A 20,400-nucleotide genomic window follows, 5' to 3' on the forward strand; every position below is an offset into this window, starting at 1 on the left:
GCGCAGGGGCCGGAGGCATGGGGGCTGCCCGAAAACCGTAGCGCTCGGCTCCTAAACAGAGCCGAAGAGTCGGGGAGGAGCAGAGCCGCCGCGGCCGGAGGCTTTGCTCCTCCCCTGACTCTTCGGCTCTGTTTAAGAGCTGAGCTGCCCCAGCGCTACCGGCTTCGGGCAGCCTCCATGCCTCCGGACCCTGCACCCCCGGAGCCCGGGAGGGGAAGTGCCCGGCCGGCGGCTGGGGTCCGGAGGCAAGGGGTCTGCCTGAAGCCCATAGTGCTCAGGCAGCTCAGCTCTTAAACAGAGCCGAAGAGTCAGGGGCGGAGCAGAGCCGCCGCGGGAGGGGAAGTGCCTGGCCGGCATTTTCCCGGACATGTTCGACTTTTTGGCAATTTCCCCCCGGACGGGGGTTTGAGTGCCGAAAAGCCGGACATGTCCGGGGAAAAAGAGGACGTATGGTAACCCTACACTGAAGGTGTGAACCTTCTGGTTTACGTTTTACCTCTTCAGCAGCCCGTGACAGTGAACACCAAAAGACACACAGACTCTGTACAGGATTCTTAAACACTATTCTTTACTTAGCACAAGCAACATAAAGATCTATTCAAAATAATGAACACAGGTGTACGTTTCCCTGCCTCAGTTTTGTACCCCTGTGGAGAGCTCTTTGGACTTGGGCAGAGCACTCTGGGAAGTCTGAAATCCTTCCCTCAAGCTCATGGTTTCTCTCCAGAATCATAGAGCCTGAATAAGTCAGCTAACATTTTTCTGATCCTTTGCTGGTCTTGCAGTTAAACTGGACCTGCACTATGAAAGCATTCCTCCTGTCTTTTCCTCTCTCCTATGTGTGTGTCTCAAGTTTATATGTCCTACCTAGTGTGACCAGATGTCCCGATTTTATAGGGACACTCCCGATTTTTGGGTCTTTTTCTTATATAGGCTCATATTACCCCTCACCCCCGTCCCGATTTTTCACACTTGCTGTCTGGTCACCCTGTTGGGTTTGAGCTACAGCCCCTATCAACAAATGGTGGGTTCCACATTCACACAGAAGTAGGGTGACCAGACAGCAAATGTGAAAAATCGGGACGGGGTGGAGGGTAATAGGAGCTTATATAAGAAAAAGACCCCAAAATCGGAACTGTCCCTATAAAATCGGGACATCTGGTCACCCTACACAGAGGTGTATTCCATGATATAACAATAACTTCACAACATCAACCAGAATTCATAAATTGTACATAAACAGATCCCCCAAATTGTCAGAGGTTGCAATGAATGACATTTGTTAGGAACTTGAGTGAGATTATTATAGACTGAACAATTTGTACAGCACCTAGCACAGTGGAGCCACAATCTCGATTGGGTCTGATGAGCTCTACTGTAATGGGGTAAGAGAAGGCAGTTCAGTCTCCACGGCCTGGTTCAGTTCTTAACCCTGCTGATACTGCCAACAAAGGGGGTGAGTGGTGGAACTGGACGGAGGCCACCAAACTCATTTAATTCACACAAACCACTGACCATGGAGTGGAAGGTTTTCTAATTATCAAATCCCTTAATCAATCATTACTTCTGGTTAATTCTTCATTAAACCAGTACTAAAGGCTGCATTCAAGAAAAATGAAATATTCTCTAAGATAAATATATTTGTATAAATTACTTTTTGGAGGCCATGACTTTAAAAGTTATTACCTTTTATGTATGTCATACCAAAAGTGTTGTAAGTACTTTAGTCAGCTAATAAGACATTCTCCTTGCCCAGGGAATTTACATTCTAGATCCATGTCAAACAGAGGGAGGGCGGTGGAATGTAGCAGAAGGCAGTGAGGACAAAATTTAGCAAGGTTCAAAAAAGGATTGGATATTTATATGAATAACAGGAATATCCAGAGTTATAATAGTTAATGCTAAAAGATTTTGGAAGAGATACTAATCAAACACTGGTTTCAGAGTAGCAGCCGTGTTAGTCTGTATCCGCAAAAAGAACAGGAGTACTTGTTAGGTGCCACAAGTACTCCTGTTCTTTTAACCAAACACTGCAGGTTTTAAGCAAATCTCTAATTTTTGGGGATTAGGAGGAAACCTAACGTGAGACAAGATTATCCCACATCTGCCTAATCTGGGGTTTCTTGTACCTTCCTCTTGAAGCATCTGGTACTGGCCACTGTGAGAGACAGGAGATTGGACTAGAAAGCCCACAGGTCTGATCCAGTCTGGCAATTCCTATGTTCCTATTAATCAGTAAAGTATAGTATATATCTTGTTAGTACTATGGTTTTTGTTTGGATTGTCTTTTTAAATGATTATTTAATTCATTGTTTTTTAAACTTCAAGTGTGGGGGAAGGCTACCTGTGGTCTGGTTTGTAAACCACTAGTAGAGTGGAAGATTGGTTTGTGGCATCTAAGACAGAGCAGAGGAGAGAGAGGGAAAGGACACAAAGAGGCCAGTTAGATGGGAGGCTAGTTTTGAAAAAGTTCTCATTCTATAATCTTCTGCTCTGATTTTTTCCCCTGTTTTGTTTTTAGTAAACCATGGAGTCCGACAAAGGACTGAATGAAAATTTAAAAATCCAGTTTAAGGCTTTACAGGAGCAACAACAGAAGAGGCTACAAAATATGATGGAGAAAAAGAAAGAAAAGCAGCATGGTCAGAAAGGCAGCAACAACAACCCAAAGGAGACTTTTGGCGTCCACGATGATTTAAACCTATTTAAGGTAGAAGGACAGCTATCAAATGAAGAGATCAGCAAAAGGTAAAGGTACAGTTCACATTGTTAGGAAGGATACAGAACTATATTTAGCACTTCGTCCTACAAACTCCCACTGACGTTAATATGTAAAATCACTGCTGACGTCATGGATTTGCAGTCTATCTGTAGTGCTTATCAGGCCCCCATCACTGTAGTATCTGAATACCTCATAATCTTCAATGTATTTATCCTCATAATATCCCTGTGAGGGAGGGAAGTGCTATCTGTGATGCGTGCAGACCGGGTGCCAGCTCATGCCAAGGCCCAGGGCCTCACTGACGCTTTTGATTAGCTCTCCACAGCTCATTTCTACTCCGCTGTGACCTACTCCCTCCTTTTTGCTTTAGTTTAGTCTCAAATTTAAATAATAAAGCTATACGGTATGATGGAGATGTTTCTCTGAGGAAAGTCTGTTTATAGGCATTTAGGAGTTTCATCCTCCTCTGTCAAAACTGATGTTGGTCAAATTTTGGAAAACAGCTCAGAAGAAAACCTATGTGGAAAGTTGGAAATGGAGGGTTAGGTTTTGAAACTTTATTCCTGATTAATGTCATAACTGGTTAAAAATGTATTTGTGCACAAGTTTATATCCAGCAAAAAGGTACTGTTTTACTGTATGAGTCTCTGTGGAATTGGATAGGAACCTGGGAATGACTTATTTTTTCACCTCTCTGCGTGGATTGCTGCATTGTTTGCTTTTCTTCTTTTTGAATATTGCAGAAGGCTTTGAATTCCCTTTAATCTGGGGGTTTACCCCAGGGACATACCACTTAATTATGAGTGTTTTGAAGCTTTCCTTAAATTGGCTCTGCTAATGATATTTATACGGGGAATATGTACCTAAAAACAGAAATTGATTTGGGCAGAGAAAACGTCTCTTTTTTTGCACAGGCATGATTTGTTTTCCATTCAGGAACTGACATTTATGGGGACCCTTTAAGAAAGGCAACAAAGGATGGTCCAGTGGCTAGTGCACTAGTCTGGGCTCTGGGAGACCCATGTTCAATTCCTACTCTTCTACCAACATCTTGTGTGATTTTGGGCAAGTCACTTAGATTCTCTGTGACTCTTGGTTAAACAGGGAAAATAGCACTGCCCTTCCTCATAAGGGTGCTGTGAGGATAACCATGTTAAAGATTGAGAGGTGCTCAGATACTGTGGGGATGGGAGCCATCTAAGTACCTAAGGTAGATAAGTTCCATTGTTGTATGCAGTGTAGTTGGAGCCATGTCAGTCCCAGGATATTGGAGAGATAAGGTGGGTGGGGTAATATCTTTTATTGTACCAACTTCTGTGTGTGTGAGAGAGACAAGTTTTCAAGCCATACAGAGCTCTTCTTCAAGTATGGGAAAGGAACTCCCAGCGTCACAGCAAATGACTGTTTGCTTACAATATGGTTTATCATAAGTAGTTAGTCCATATTGTAAGGGACCAGTTTAAGTCCCTTGTTCTCTGCAGTTATAGGACAAAAAGAGTTAGTTGGTGGTTATAGAATATTGTAAAAAGCCATAAAATCCAGTGTTTCTGTTCAGTCCATGATTTTTAGAGTCTACTAGAGCAGTGAAAGCCAGAAGCTGGGAATAGGCGTCGGGGGATGGATCACTTGATGATTTCCTGTTCTGTTCATTCCCTCTGGAGCACCTGGCATTGGCCACTGTTGGAAGACAGGATACTGGGCTAGATGAACCTTAGGTCTGACCAGTGTGGCTATTCTTATGTTCTTATACGAATTTAAGCTTCCAGGCTCGTCTTTTGAAAGGGTTGTGCAGGTTTCCTTTGAGGATGAGAACTGATAGGTCAGATATAGAGCAATCACTTTGTGAAAAGTGTTCACCCACGAATAATAGGATGTTTTGTCTTTTATCAATTTCCCGTGTGAGTTCATTTGAGAGTGACTGTTTGGTTTTATCCACATCATTGGCCTGGTCCACACTAACCCCCCACTTCGAACTAAGATACGCAACTTCAGCTACGTGAATAACGTAGCTGAAGTCGAAGTACCTTAGTTCGAACTTACCACGGGTCCAGACGCTGCAGGCAGGCTCCCCCATCGACTCCGCGTACTCCTCTCGCGGAGCAGGAGTACCGGCGTCGACGCCGAGCACTTCCAGGATCGATCTGGGATCAATTTATCACGTCTAGACAAGACGCGATAAATCGATCCCAGAAGATCGATTGCTTACTGCTGGACCCGGAGGTAAGTATAGATCTACCCATTGTTATCCAGGCATTTAATGCACTGGATGAGGTATGCCACGTGTTGTGAAAGGCATGTGAAAGATCCATGGATTTTGATGATCATTGTTGCAGGTATGGAGAAAGAGACACTGGGGTGGGAACTTGTGTGGTTTTCTCAGAAGAATCAGATATCCAAAGCTGAGGACAGTTAACTCAGTAACCCAGTCAGGAGTCCTACCAGAGCTACCTTTCTTGTGGTATTTCCACTGCTTGTCCCAGCCAAAGACAAGAAGCACAGAAATTAACTGAATTTATTGACTTTCAAAACTTAATGTACTTTTCCCTAGTGAACATAGCTCATTAAACATGCTTTTATGTATAATTAAACTTATTATTAATTTTATTATTCTGAGCATTTATTTGAAGCCCATCACAGTGGTATATGTCATGATTGCTGATTTGTTTTCTAGGTTGCTTGAGGATGAAAACGAGCAGCTTCAGGATCAGCTTCGAGAGGTCGTAGATGAAAATGGCAGACTGTACAAACTGGTGAGGGAGAGAGATTTTGAAATCCGGCAGCTTCAAAAGAAAATGGAGGAGGAGAGATTAGCCCTGAAAGGTAAACGGAACAAATGTATAGACTCCCTACTGCAGCATGACAGGCCATCTTGTAGGAACTTGTGTTTGCTTGATGCTCATAACAATAGCTGGTAACAGGACTGTGGTAATAGTTTAGTTCATAACAATGTTTTCATATGTCATCTCTTCACTTCCTACACGCTACTGCTCCCAATACTCTGCACCTTCAGCACTTCCACTTCGCACTACCCAGCCTGCAGGAGTTACTATGGATTTTCAGCATTCACAGCTTCACGTGACTTCATTTGGAGTTGCAGGTTCTCAGCCTTTTGAAAATCATGCTCTGCAGTGTTAGGGCTGTAGTAATTCCCCTGCACTGGTGCTGTATGAGAGAGCAAGGGAAAATGAGGGCTTTGGGTCTGATAAATTAGTTAGGCCTTTTTAAAAGAGACTAATTGCCCGAGAGGGTTTGGAGCTGTCCCTAACTCCCAGCTATATCACAGAGGTTTGTTACAAGGGACGCTCTTTCTCCTGATTGCTGTTATATTTCTCTACAATCATGTGAGAGGTTTTTCTTCTTCCTATCAGAAATTATTGGGGAATGGAAGTATCAAATTTAGGCTGCATGTCACTTTTCTTCCACTCTCTGGCTGATTCCTGCAACTGAAATGGCACCCAGGGAGAGCGAGCCCAGTAACTTCAGGCCAGAACATCTTTAAAATGAGGAGAAAGCGGATCAAAAAGTGGCATCTGTGAGTCATGGCTGATGAGGAGCATCTCTGCAGCACTCTATGCTTTTATTCATGTGAGGGAAAAAATGCTCTTTGTGCTGCATGTGTATTGTTCTTTTCCCCTGGCTGAATCCTTTTAGGGCCATACTGGGCCTCTTCCACTAACTGCCTGTGGCCTTTCACTGTAGCCTCCAGAGGCCTTTTCAGTGTGCTGCACAGAGAAGGTTCTAACGCCGCCTCTACAAGCACATGAGAATGAAATTCAAGAGTATCTTGAACCTGTTTTCACTGACTACTGTGGGCCTCTCCTTTTGGCTACCAAAAACATCTTCCATCAGCTATCACAGGCCTTCATGTTGGCTAGAGCAGGCCTCTTGTCACAGGCAACTTATGTGGGCCTGTTCCAGCTACAGTGGGACATAGTAGAATTGCTGGTGGGGATTAGAGGTTGTGCTCCTAAACTTTGTCTTTGGTGTCACTGTCATTGTATCATGATTATGATACTCTTGAATTTCATTCTCATGTGCTTGTAGAGGCGGCGTTAAAACCTTCTCTAAAGATGTAAAGCAACTATATCACCATTAGTGAAACCACTCAGGTGCTTTTAGCATCATCACTCAAAGTGTGTAGTTCTTCTCCTGTTAAAATCTCACCATTTCTATTAATGCTTTTATCTCTTTTTCTAAAGAAAAGTTTGGGCTTGCTAAATGCTCCTCTTTCTGTCATTTTGTAATTACGTGCTCTGGTTGTAATTTTTCCCCTTAATAAACTCCAGCTAAGGATGTAGTAAAATCCGATCTCTCTGCTGAGATGGAAGTTGTGGGTATTGTCCAGAGGAATGGGCATCTGGACCTCTACGTTTTAGTCCTGGATTTGCCACTGGCGCACTATGTGGTCTTAAACAAGTCATTCAACCTGTGTCCTCATCTGTAAAATGGGAGTAATGATATTTCCTATGTCAGAGGGAAGGATACTCTAAGGATTCATGTCTGTTTGTAAAACAGCTTTGAGATTCTTAGATGAGAGGTGGTATAAAAAGGCAAAATATTATTCTTTATTTATTGTATCTTACAGGAGGCACATAACTCATCTGAGACATAAACGGACCTCAGTTCCACACAGATCTGTTAGCTTTTTATTACTGACATCAAAAATGATAAATCCTGGAAGTCAAATTTTAGAAACTTTATTCATGTTGAAGAAACAAATGCCACAGACTTAAATTCCTCCTGTATTATTTTGTGTTGCATTCCTCATTTTGCATCTCTGCCCTGTTTAAACCCTTGTATCACACCCACTTGGGGCTCTGGCTAGGTGGAGAGCTATGATTAAAACTGCGTAAAACTTTTAAATGGTACTGGGTGTTTAACAATTTAGACATGCAGTCCTAGCTTCTTCCACCAGGTGTCATTGTTGCCCAGAGTAGCTGCGATGACTGAAATAGGAAAGGAGAATAACTGCAATAAGCACAGCTGAATGACGTATAGTTTATACGTTCATGCTTTATTATTCTTTGCATCTTATATTTAATAACCGAAAGACAGTATGTCCACTGGTTAGAGCTAGAAACTAGGAGCCAGGACTCCTGAATTCTCCCCTGCAGTTGACACACAGGGTAGTCTTGGGCAAGTCACTCTGGGCCAGATTTTTAAGGTATTTAAGTGCCTAACACCCATTGATTTAAATGGGATTAGGTACCTAAATGCATTTAAAAATCCGGCCTCTGTATCTCAATTTTCCGTATCTGTAATATGGAGATAATGATCCTCACCCATCTCTCAGAGGTATAAAGCACTTTAAGCCTCTTGCATGCAAATGCATTTGTTTATTAGTTTTTATTATAATAATTATCACTAATTGTTAATTATTATGAAGAGGGGGAGGAGGAGTAATAGTTCCTGGAAATGGGAGAAAGTGTTACATCAGATCAAAAGAGCAAGAATGATGCAGATATATTTTTTAATAATAGATGAATTAGTTTCTTTGTAAGGATTTTAAATAGTAACATCGGGTCACATTCTCCCCTGGCCCACACTCTGTGTAACCCATTTGAAGTAAATCGAGTTGTACGAGGCATAACGTTTTCACAAGAGATTTAGAAGTAATTGGGTTCCATACACTGTGTCAGAGTTCATGTGGTATGAGAGACCGAGGATCCTTACAGACATTGGCAAACAGGTCTTCGCAAAGCTTGAAACACTGAGGGGACAGATCAGTAGAGCTATGGGGGTTTGGCAGCTAATGGCAGTAGCCCAGCGAAATCCTCATATACCCACTGAAGAGTTACTACTCCGGATCTTTACTTCCTGTGTATTATTGTAGAGATAGAGATATTCTTGTAATTATTATTGTACTTGTACATAGTACCTTTCCATCACTTAAATGACATGACAGTCTGAATGATATACAGAGATTACTTTAGCTACAACTCGGGGAGAATGTAGCATCTGTTTGACAGTGTATGGTAACATTGTGCAGCTATTAAGAACCCATGTGAAAGTGCAAGGGGTGTTTAAATAGGAACAGTGCAATTACCCATTTGGTATGTAGCCAGGACTCTAATCCTTTAGAACAGCGAAGGGATCTAGCAAAACTGGTACCTTTGGTTCAGCAGTGGCTCCAGTGCTAAGCTGCCAGCACAAACAGCATTGGCATTTTCACCACCATGTCACAAAAACCTACTCAGAACAGGCTCTCACAATACCGTGAGCAAACCAGCCAAGCCTTGTCTATACTAACGCTTATGCCATTGCTACTCCTAGTGCAGCTACATTCTTGTTGGCATTTGTTGAAATGTGGGTTATAGCTTAGCATGGACTAGGCGTTCATGACCCCAAGTGGAAAGGGCCTCTGCTTTATGTCTCATGTCAAAGACTGTACCTCCAGGAAAACAGTGTCTCCAGCACCATGATAAGATATTGGCTGAGCACTAACTGAGGGCTGAGTGGCGTAAGTTGGATCATAAATGCCTCTCTCCCTCTTGCTATGCACTCTCTCTTTAACCATGCAGTTGTGGTTAGTACAGATCTAAGTGAAGGAGGTTCGGTTATAAAAATAAAGTATGTTCTTGGCAGAGAACAAAAACATCAGTTAATCTGGATCTTACAGCTAAGATTTTTCCTTCATTTTATGTATTTCTCTTTTTTTTCCTTCAGGGATGTCTGGTTTGGCAGGGGATGTTGCAGCTACTAAAATAGTTGAACTGTCCAAAAAGAATCGTGAGCTAACTGCTGAGACAGAGAGTGAAAAAGCCAAAGTGAAACAACTGAATAACAAAGTCAAAGAGCTTGAAAAAGAAGTAAGGTCTCTTCTGTTGTCATGGTAGAGCTTCGAAATCATGCCAGTAGTTTTCTGAGGGCAACGTCTGCTTGAGAAACTGGTTTTGATTCTTGTGGCTACTGGTCGGCTTATTACAGCATCAGCTCTTGCCATGGGTTCTTTTCATCCCTGCCCTTGGGATGACAGATGGGGTCCTTCTCTTAGCAGTTTCCATCCTTCCTGGAAGGATGGGAATTCATATTTTCATAGATTCTAGGACTGGAAGGGACCTCGAGAGGTCATCGAGTCCAGTCCCCTGCCCGCATGGCAGGACCAAATACTGTCTAGACCATCCCTGATAGACATTTATCTAACCTACTCTTAAATATCTCCAGAGATGGAGATTCCACAGCCTCCCTAGGCAATTTATTCCAGGTATAATGAGGTATAATGAGTCAGAGATTCATGAAATACCAGTTAGAAATAGTAATTTGTATCTCAAAATGCAGGTGCTTGTCTAAAGGGTAATCACAGCAATCTTCTATATGCCTTCTGGGGTGGTTGTTTTTTGTTAGGAATTATTTCTCCGCACCTCGGAGAATGAGACCACAGACCTGTAGATCCGTCCCAGCTAAACAAAAGCTTTATAACATTATTCCTATCGCCCAGTCATGGGGCATTACACAGCAGGGGTTTTTCCCTTTAAAATACCTATGGAATCATAGGATTAGGTAAAATAATTTATTTTATTGAATTTTGCATGATTTTCATATAAGATGGATGAATTGGAATTCAAAAGTCTACATTTTATTGAGCAAACCGATTTTAGATGTGGGCATCATAATAGGATGTTCTGATCCCATGCCTCCATCTCTATTGGACTTGAGCTACATTTAGGTACGTAGATACCTGCTTTATGTACCTAACTCCTGAATGCGAGCATCCCTCGATGCCCACATTTGACGACTGATCCCACAATTGCAAGTCAGCGGCTGGTTGCAGTTCTTTCTCTTAGTAAAATAACACAGCTTCTCTCAGGGAAGACTGAATTATGTGTTTTTGAAATGTGTATTTATGTGGCTACCTTGAAAATTTAGTGGAAGATGAAGGCATTTTTGCTAGAGTAATTAAAAGCCACACATCCTTTTGAGGTTGTTATTCTTCAGCTTAATCTTCCTTGGAGTTACGCTCTGGTCACTGTCTGCATTCCATAATGTGTGCGTGTGTTTCAGCTACAAACAGCCCTGGGAAAAATCCAGTCACTTGGTGGCAATGACTCAGGAATCAAGCAATCGATGTTGAGAAGGATGGAAGGAAACTCGGTATGAATTATGTTTTTTATAGAAAAATTCAAAATGACAACTAATAATGTGTTCCTTTCTGTTGTACAGTCTCTTTCATCATGATGAAATCATCTATCCTTGCCATTGGTGTTATAATCTGTCCTAATTGCTCTATGTTCAAACTCAGTGAGTGCGTTTGAGTGGATGGTTATAGTGTTGGAAAAGAGAAAGTGTTGTGACCTGGTCAATTGATCTTCCCTCTCTCCCTGCTGCATTTTTACAGTGCCTCAAATTAAGAGGGTTATAGTACATATCAGCTTCAGAGCTCACAAAGCAAGCCATCATCTACCACATACCATCGGAATTGTGGGGGCTACAGGAGAATTGATAATTATTTGCATACATAAAAATTAACAATTATTGTTTCTTTTAAGAGGTCCCTGCCAAGTTCTGTCAGAGTTGCATTGTGGTTTGTTTTTATTTTCTTTCAATAACACAACTCAGTTAAGGGGTTATTCGGCAGCATAGAAGCCTAGTGGAAGGACGGTAGAAGAGGCATTGGAGAAGCAGGATAGCCCAGAGGCTAAAACACAGGACTTGGAGTCAGGGAGATCTAGACTCTATTCCTGGCTCTGCAACAGACTGACTGTGGGATCCAGGGCAAACCACTGAACCCTCAGTTTCCCCATCTGTAAATGGGGGGTAATAATAGTTACCTGTTTCACATCAATGTTGAGGCTTAATTCATTATTGTTTGCAGAAACACGTTTGAGGATTCACAAGATGTACAGAGTATCATTATTATTAGAGGAAGCACAATCCACTGCTACGCAGGCAAGGCGTACAGGCTGACTAGCACTCAGTCTGTGATGAAGGGTGTCCCTCTGTCTCTTCAAGGCACATGGGTTTGGACAGGAGCTATTTGTAGACTGAGTCCTCCTTTGCTGAAAGGTCGCTGTATCTCTCAGAATGTACATGTACATTGCTATTCTGTATGAACCCACTCTGAGACACGTCTGAGCTTTCCTCATGGTCACAAATTGTCCTTTCTGGTAGTCAGTTCTGTTTTCTGTAGTGGATTCCGTCCTTATCAAATACATTTTCCTTCTCTCAAAGCCTGGAAGTCCAGAGTTGAAAGCTTTGCAAGAAAAATTAACTGCAGCCAACTTTAAAGCAATGGAGTTGCGCAATCAGCTCCAAACCACAAAACAGGAACTAAAGATGATGCAAAAGGTATTAGTCCACAACTTGTAATGTATATAGTGATCTGGGCCTGGTTTCTGTAATGGAGACAGTTTGTTTGTTAAATCAAGAATGGTGCTTCGTTTTCTCTTGGTTTTGATTATCCTCCTTGATTCACTATTAATCTATTCACTATTAACCCACACCAGGATTCACTATTAGTAGTGATTCACTAATAGTGATTCACTATTAACTATTTTCAGAGTAGCAGCCGTGTTAGTCTGTATCCGCAAAAAGAAGAACAGGAGTACTTGTGGCACCTTAGAGACTAACAAATTTATTAGAGCATAAGCTTTCGTGGACTACAGCCCACTTCTTCGGATGCATATAGAATGGAACATATATTGAGGAGATATATATACACACATACAGAGAGCATGAACAGGTGGGAGTTGTCGTGGGCTGTAGTCCACGAAAGCTTATGCTCTAATAAATTTGTTAGTCTCTAAGGTGCCACAAGTACTCCTGTTCTTCTTTTTGCGGATACAGACTAACACGGCTGTTACTCTGAAACCTNTCGTGGACTACAGCCCACTTCTTCGGATGCATATAGAATGGAACATATATTGAGGAGATATATATACACACATACAGAGAGCATGAACAGGTGGGAGTTGTCGTGGGCTGTAGTCCACGAAAGCTTATGCTCTAATAAATTTGTTAGTCTCTAAGGTGCCACAAGTACTCCTGTTCTTCTTTTTACTATTAACTATTGATTCACTATTAATCCACACCAGGAAGGAAGGCACAAGAGGGGCGATAACACTGGTTGGATTCTAAAGTGGAGAACACTGAGCTACAGAAATTCCTGGTCTACCAGGGCTACTGTCACTTTCCAATATTTCTACTGATAGTACGGCTCTAAATCCTGTAAGACATTTATGCCCTGATTCAACAAAACAATTAAACTTGTGATTAACATTGAGCATGTCCCTAAGTGCATCTCTATTCAGCAAAGCATTTAATCACATACTTAGCTTTAAGCACAGGCTTAAATCTTATTTAAGTCCATGCTTATGGTTAAGCACATGCTTAGGCACTTTGCTGTACTGGGGCTTCAGAGCAACTTATTCCTTCCTGATTCACTGTGACCCCTTAGTGCATTATTCTGTACTCTTCCCACATGACACTCCCTTTGATTTTACTACTTTGCATGAGAGACCTGCCATGGAGATCAGAGAGACGTTTTCCCTAAAAAGAGATCTCTGCTGACCCTTTTATAAAAATTGAAACACACTTCATAATAACTCGCTCTCCTTAGTGTGTCTGCTTTGGAATTGTGTAGGACAGACAGCCCTGGGTCTGTAAGGGTTTGCAAGATGTCAGTGTTTCCATTGTGCACCTGATGTGTTTTGGTCAATGGCTGGTTATGTATTTGTTATATGAGAAAATAATTACATATGTTGAAACCTGTTAATAATGGTGACTAAAGGGATTTCTGTCTGTTAATACTGGTGGCCATGTAGTACAATTTGAATGCCCCCTCCACATATATGTATAGTATTGATTCACCTTTCACTGTAAGGACAGTTCGGACATTTTATTGAGTGGTTCTTTTCTAAAGAAAGAAGAATATCCAACTTTTAAATATTGAATTGTATTTAAATACCCATTTCAGCAAGAATTTGTTGGTACTTTGGTTCCCAGTGATGCCATTAATATTAGCCAAAATCTGGTCACAAACAATTCTCTGTTGTAGTATTGATCTGACAGAGCTGAATATCAGTTACAGGCACCAAAGGGATACAATAAGTATGTGTATTTGTGTTTGCTGGGAGAAGGGCCACATTTACACACACTCTCTCTCTCTCTCTCTCTCTCTCTCTCATTGTTAATATTCATGGCTCATTCACAGCTTTTAGCAAGTGAAGTTGGTGAAGATGTAAATATTCAAAATCTTTTGACCATCTCTGGCAGTTGGCGTGGACGGGCCCAGCAAATCCTTGTTCTGCAAGGCAAGGTAAGTTACTACTCTGGGTCTTTTTCTTGATCTATATGTAGTTATCTTTTTGGTGTTTAGAACTGAGTGCCAACTTGCAAACACATACTGGGCCTCCATGTTTGTTGAAATTATGACATTTTGAACATGGACGTATTGTATAGTGCAGTCCTGCAAAATCCCACCTGTTCATTCACCTGTGGTGAGTATTTTTTTTCCTTCTGATGAGCAAGTAAAATATCACTAGCTGTCTTGTTATCAATAAGTCACAATCAATGCTAGGCAAATAGTGCGGTCACAAAAAAAAGGCTAATATCATTCTGGAGGTAATTGTTCTGGTCCACTCAGACCTGGTGAGGCCTCAGCTGGAGTACTGTGTCCAGTTCTAGTTGCCACATTTAGGGAAGATTTGGACAAATTGGAGAGAGTCCAGAGGAGAGCAACAAAAATGATCAAAGGTTTAGAAAACTTGACCTATGAGGAGAGGCTAAAAAAAACTGGGCATGTTAAGTTTTGAGAAAAGAAGACTGAAGGAGGACCTGATAATAGTCTTCAGCCACGTTAAAGGCTGTTATAAAGAGGATGGCGATCAGTTGTTCTCCACATCATCGGAGGTGTTAACAGGTTAGGTCCTGCCTCAGTGCAGACGGCTGGACTTGATGACCTCTCGAAGTCCGTCCTACCTTACATTTTGTGATTCTAAATTTTGTATTTTGCTGGTAAGTTTTCATGATAGTGTTACAAGCATGGCATGATGCTATGATCATATTGGTAAACTCACGCCTTAAAGCAAAGCTATGTGAAAACTTGACATGTATTTGGGGGGATTGGAGAAGGTTGGTTTGTTTAGAAAATACGTGTCGTTTGAGCATTGGCTTGCTAAACCCAGGGTTGTGAGTTCAGTCCTTGAGGGGCCCATTTAGGGATCTGGGGCAAAAATCTGTCTGGGGATTGGTCCTGCTTTGAGCAGGGGGGTTGGACTAGATGACCTCCTGAGGTCCCTTCCAACCCTGATATTCTGTGAGTCTACATTTTTTTAAAGTTTGATTTCTGCCTTTTAAAGTCTTGCAGCATCTAGTGCTGTGTAAGTCAGGTGCTGGGGCACTGTCCATAACCATGGGACATTTTGTTGTGACTGAGTAAGGGAGTGAATGAAGAAGAAAGATTGCTAGTCCCTAATTTATTTAATTCTTAATTTGTAGCCAGTTGCAGGAGCATCACTTGCTTGCAGCATGTGGCCAAGTATACAGAAATTATTTAATGCAAATAAATGTCTAGTCATTTAGTGCTCAGATAAACGGGCATTAAAATAAACAACTCTACAATATATTGAAATCTGGGGTTTGAGTTTTTGGTTGTCTTTTTTTAAACACATCCACCCTAGGAAATTGTGTTACATTAATTAAACTGTTTCAAACTTCAGCTCCATTGGTGTTGGGAATCCTGCACTTACAATGAGGAATCCTGGTCCAACCTGCTTAGCAATGAACCTTCTAGTGACTTTAACTCTCCATTACTTCTGAGGGGCTTCATCCACCTTACTGCCGCTTGGGAAATGGAGACAAGCTGCTGACACAGGACATAAGGCTTCTCTCTGGTTGTTTTCTTGTGTGTTGTCACTCCACTGCAGTTAGGTGCATGTAGCTGAACAGGGACTTTTTTCACTTTCATTGACTAAAACGGTAAACTCCAGCTTTTCTGTGGGCAAAATGGGGCTTCCCTCCTGCAGACATACCTTCCTGTGTCTGATGTAGACATCTATGAATGGGAATTTGAAAGAGCGGGCCCTGCTGCTGTGCCAGTTAACTGCGAATTATAATGTCAATAACTATATGACATGACTCTCCACTCTGGACCAGATCCGACCGTTGGATGTGAGACTGTCTTTGACTTCAACAGAAGCAATGCATGCACAGCCAAGGCCAAAATTAGGTCCTGAGTGTACTTTCACATTCTCCCCTAGCTTCGAGAGCTGGAGAATCAGTTGGGTCAGAGCAAGAGCAGAGCATCAGTGAGTAATGTTGATGAGGAAATGCTGGCCCTTACAGATCCACGGAAGTTGTCAGCCCAAGAGAAAAACCTGTTACGGATTCGCAGCTTGGAAAAAGAAAAGAAAGAAGCCTTGGAGGTAAGGCATGGGGAGCTGCGATAGATTTGCATATAATACATGATATGTAAGAATTCTGCCTCCCTTTGTGTGGGTGCTCTAGAGAAGGGATAGGGCACTGTCGCACCCACCTGGGGCTCAATATAAGTAGGCTCTCAGTGCCCAGGAGTTGGAGAAGTGGCTAGCACTGTTGGATTCTCTGGTGGCCCCAACGGGTGTGGGGGATGCATAGGGCCATGGCAGCAAGATGTGCAGACACCCATGGGCTCCATACAGTACAGAGGTTCAGCAAGTGCACTTCTCTATAGACTCTCCCCACCACCAGTTGTTAGAAGGCCTCCAGCTACCAGCACTGAGGCTGAGAACCTCCTTCCCCATCCCCACCACAGTTCAGCCTTGAAGCTGGCATAACTTAGCACCTAGGTGTACATATGCCTCTCATCCTTGACAATGAGGATAAAATCGGCAATCCACAATTACATACCCCATGGGCCAGATTCTGCTCTTACACCAGTGTAAATCTGGAGTAACTCCATTGTTGTCTTCCCGTCTCAGGCACCAGTCACAATAGTTGCTCAGAGTGGAACTTCATAGTTCTAAAGGCAGAAGGGACCATTGTGGTCATCTAGTCTGACCTCCTGCATAACACAGTCCAGAGAACTTCCCCAAAATAATTCCTAGATCAAATCTTAAAGAAAGGCATCCTATCCAAAATTGTAAAAATTGTTAGTGATGGAGAATCCACCACGGCCCTTGGTAAATTGTTCCAATGGTTAATTACCCTCACCATTAAAAATTTACACCTTATTTCCAGTCTGAATTTGTCGAGCTTCAACTTCCAACCATTTGGATCATGTTACACCTTTTTCTCCAAGATGGAAGAGCCCATTATTAAATATTTGTTCCCTGTGTAGGTACTTATAGACTGTCATTAAGTCAACCTTTAACCTTCTCTTTGTTAAGCTAACTAGCTTGAGCTCCTTGAGTCTGTCACTATAAGGCAGGTTTTCTAATCCTTTAATCATTCTCATGGCTCTTATCTGAATCCTCTCCAATTTATCAACTACAGACACTCCCCGGGTTACATATACCCGATTTACGCAAATCCGCACTTACAGAAAAACCTCCGTAAGCTAGAAATAGGAGATTTTTTTGGTTTTAGTTTTGTTTTGCGTAATGGTCGGCTATACGTTTCCGACTTACACAAAATTCGAGTTACGCAAGGCGTTCCAGAATGGAACAATTGCATAAGTCAGGGAGCGTCCATACCTTCTTGAATTGTGGCCACCAGACCTGGACGTGGTATTTCAGCAGCGGTTGCACCAGTGCCAAATACAGAGGTAAAATAACCTCTCTACTCCTACTTGAGATTCCCCTGTTTATGCATCCCCGGATGGCATTAGCTCTTTTGGCCACAACGTCACACTGGGAGCTCATGTTCAGCTGATTATCCACCATGACCCCTATGTTTTTCAGAGTCACTGCTTCCCAGAATAGATCCCCCATCCTGTAAGCATGGCCTACTTCCTTTGTTCCCAGAGGTATACTTTTACATTTAGCTCTATTAAAACACATAGTGTTTGCTTGCGCCCAGTTTACCAGTCTGGGGTTCCTCCAGATTTCCAATGGTCTTACTGAGATTGGAATCTGGCCCAGTGTCGCCAGTATGTTTGTAATCTATAATTTTATGTATTTATATTGTGATGCTCTTTATTCTTCAGAGGAGGATGTTAATCAACAGTGTAGTCACTTCAATTACAGGGCAAATGGCAGATCAGGAACACAATGCTTCAGGTTTTGGTACAACATTATAATTTGCTTCATTGCAAAAACTGAATCTGCTTAAATCCAACCAGATTCCTGCACACTGAGTGATGAGTGAAACATGCAATAACAATATAGCTATATTTCTGTTTACACAGAGGTGAGTCACTTTTTGACTGCCAAGCCAGTGCACAGCTCTGGATTCTAAAGGACCGTGTCTGCTTCCCTGTGCTCTCTTCAGTGAGAAGATGCATGTAGACTATGATATGATTGATCTCTTCTGTCATTTCACATTGTTGGTTTACATAATTGCAGAAACTCAGTGGGGAACATAACACTCTCCAGAAAGATCATGAGGATGTGAAAAAAAAACTGGATGCATCAAAAGCCAGGAACAAAGTGCTGTCCAATGAGGTGAAAGCTCTGAAAGGACAAATCTTAACGCTGCTGGAGAAAGGAAAGCACGATGATGAGCTCATAGATGCCTTACTGGTACAGTCTGACTATTGCAATCCCGCCCAGGCATTACAGGATTAGTGCTCTGGCTATAATTAGCGATAGCGAAGGCATATTACAACATAGTGACCAAAACATACACTTAGGATAGTTAGAGGCCTGTAAAATTCATGGGTCAATCCTAGGTTTAAGAATGATCCAAAACTTCTGCATTTTATATTGAATCAGCTTCAGACACAGGTAAAGATTTAAAATTGGCACAAAGGGAAGGGTGACGCATTTGGAGGTGGCTATTGGCGGCATGTCTCATAAGAAATGTCCAGCAGAGTTGTCATAAAAGGTGGAGACAAGGTTGTCTGGTAGGTAGAAAAGGGAACTGGGAATCAAGACTCTTTCGATTCTATTCCCAGCTCTGCTGTTGACTCACTGTGTGATCCTGGGCATTTGGTCAACGTTTGCTTACTAATTTTGGGTGCTTCAGTTCTTTGTTGCCTAACTGGAGACACACAAAGCCTGATTCACAGAGGTGCTGAGGCACCTGCAGCTCCCGCTGACTTCAGCTGGAGTTGTAAGTGCTCAGTACCTCTGAAAGAAAGGCCGAGGCTGGTAGTCAGAATCAGAGGACACTGAAAGTTTTTGTCCAGGGTCACACAGTGGGAATGGAATCTAGGAAGTCCCAGTCCTGTGTGTCAGTTTTCCAACCTGCAAAATGGGGATAACAATAATACAGTAACTCCTCACTTTACGTCGTCCCGATTAACGTTGTTTTGTTGTTACATTGCTGATCAATTAGAGAACGTGCTCGTTTAAAGTTGCGCAATGCTCCCTTATAACATTGTTTGGCATTGCTCAACTGCTTTGTCCACTGCTTTCAGGAAGAGCAGCCCGTTGCAGCTAGCTGGTGGGGACTTGGAACCAGGGTGGACCAGCAGCCCCCCGCTCCCCTAAGTTCCCTGTGCCGCAGCTGCCCAGCAGACTATCAATTGTCAGGCAGTTCAGCTGTCCCTCCCCCCCACTGCCATCTGCTGCTCCTGCCCTCTGCCTTGGAGCTGCTCCCAGGAGCCTCCTGCTTGCTATGCAGGAGGCGGGGAAGAGGGGTGCTAATGTCAGGGTGTCCCTCTCCACCCTGATCCTTTACCCCATCTCCACAGAGCGGGAGGGGGGACACGACAGGGCTCAGGATGGAGGGAGCTTGTTGGCAGCAACTGCTGTCTCAACTTGCTGATCTACTTAAAAAGGCAATGTACTTAGAGTGGGGTCAGCCTACTTAAAGGGGCAATGCGCGTCTCTCTCTCTCTCTCTCTCTCTCTCTCTCTCTCACTCACACACAGGGTGTGTGTCTGTCTTTCTCTGCCTTGCTGTCTCCTCTCCCTCCATTCATGCTGCCTTGTAGAGTGTGAGGCTACATTAACAACAATGTGTTAACCCTTGAGGGCTCAGCCAAGTGCTAGTTCATCATGTAGCAGAAATATCCCACCCTCTGACTTCACCACCTCAACCAAGCTTCACAATCATCATTGCTGTGTACAGTAGTAAATTGTTTGTTTAACACTTATACTCTGTGTGTGTGTGTATATATATATATATGTATAGAGAGAGAGAGAGAGAGAGAGAGTCTTCTGTCTGATGAAGAAATTTCCCTGGAACCTAACCCCCCCATTTACATTAATTCTTATGGGGAAATCGGATTCGCTTAACTTTGTTTTGCTTAAAGTAGCATTTTTCAGGAACATAACTACGTTACGTGAGGAGTTACTGTACATTCTTTGCCCAGGCCCCACCCCTTTGTAGTATGATCATTAAGGAGTCAGCCTTGCCAAACACTTAACCTTACTTGTACCTGCATGTAGGCTCCGTTCACACTTGCATAACAGCCATGCCCTGTGCCGGGCTTTACAGGATCGAGGCCTGTGAGTACTGAATTATCTCGCTCTGCAGCATGTTGCTCTGTGAAATCCTTGCAGTGGACAGGTGCTGAAAGTACTTGACAGTCAAGCTGGTCCCAAGACACTATTAGAGTAGGAGCTTAGAACGTGGTGGACCAAATTTATCCCTTGAGTAACATTACTCACTTTAATGGACTTACACCAGGGATGAGTTTGGCATGGTATGTTAATA

General features: G+C 42.6%; 1 protein-coding gene across 6 annotated transcripts in view; it reads left to right on the plus strand.

The window, feature by feature from the left end:
- The window catches only part of CCDC13 (coiled-coil domain containing 13), a 33,715-nt gene that overhangs the window by 2,048 nt on the left and 11,267 nt on the right, over window positions 1-20,400 (plus strand). For 3 of the 6 annotated variants that reach the window (XM_034759824.1, XM_034759823.1, XM_034759825.1), the window contains 8 exons: window positions 2,522-2,748; window positions 5,394-5,542; window positions 9,389-9,531; window positions 10,724-10,813; window positions 11,891-12,007; window positions 13,872-13,976; window positions 15,919-16,083; window positions 18,142-18,318. In XM_034759824.1, the coding sequence (XP_034615715.1) occupies window positions 2,528-2,748; window positions 5,394-5,542; window positions 9,389-9,531; window positions 10,724-10,813; window positions 11,891-12,007; window positions 13,872-13,976; window positions 15,919-16,083; window positions 18,142-18,318 (1,167 nt within the window). In that variant the 5' untranslated portion in view covers window positions 2,522-2,527. The remainder of the gene's footprint in view (window positions 1-2,521; window positions 2,749-5,393; window positions 5,543-9,388; window positions 9,532-10,723; window positions 10,814-11,890; window positions 12,008-13,871; window positions 13,977-15,918; window positions 16,084-18,141; window positions 18,319-20,400) is intronic. The other 3 variants (XM_034759826.1, XM_034759828.1, XM_034759827.1) reach the window with 3 other exon arrangements.

Source organism: Trachemys scripta, chromosome 2 (genome assembly GCF_013100865.1).
Source record: "Trachemys scripta elegans isolate TJP31775 chromosome 2, CAS_Tse_1.0, whole genome shotgun sequence".
NCBI classification, from domain to species: Eukaryota; Metazoa; Chordata; order Testudines; family Emydidae; genus Trachemys; species Trachemys scripta.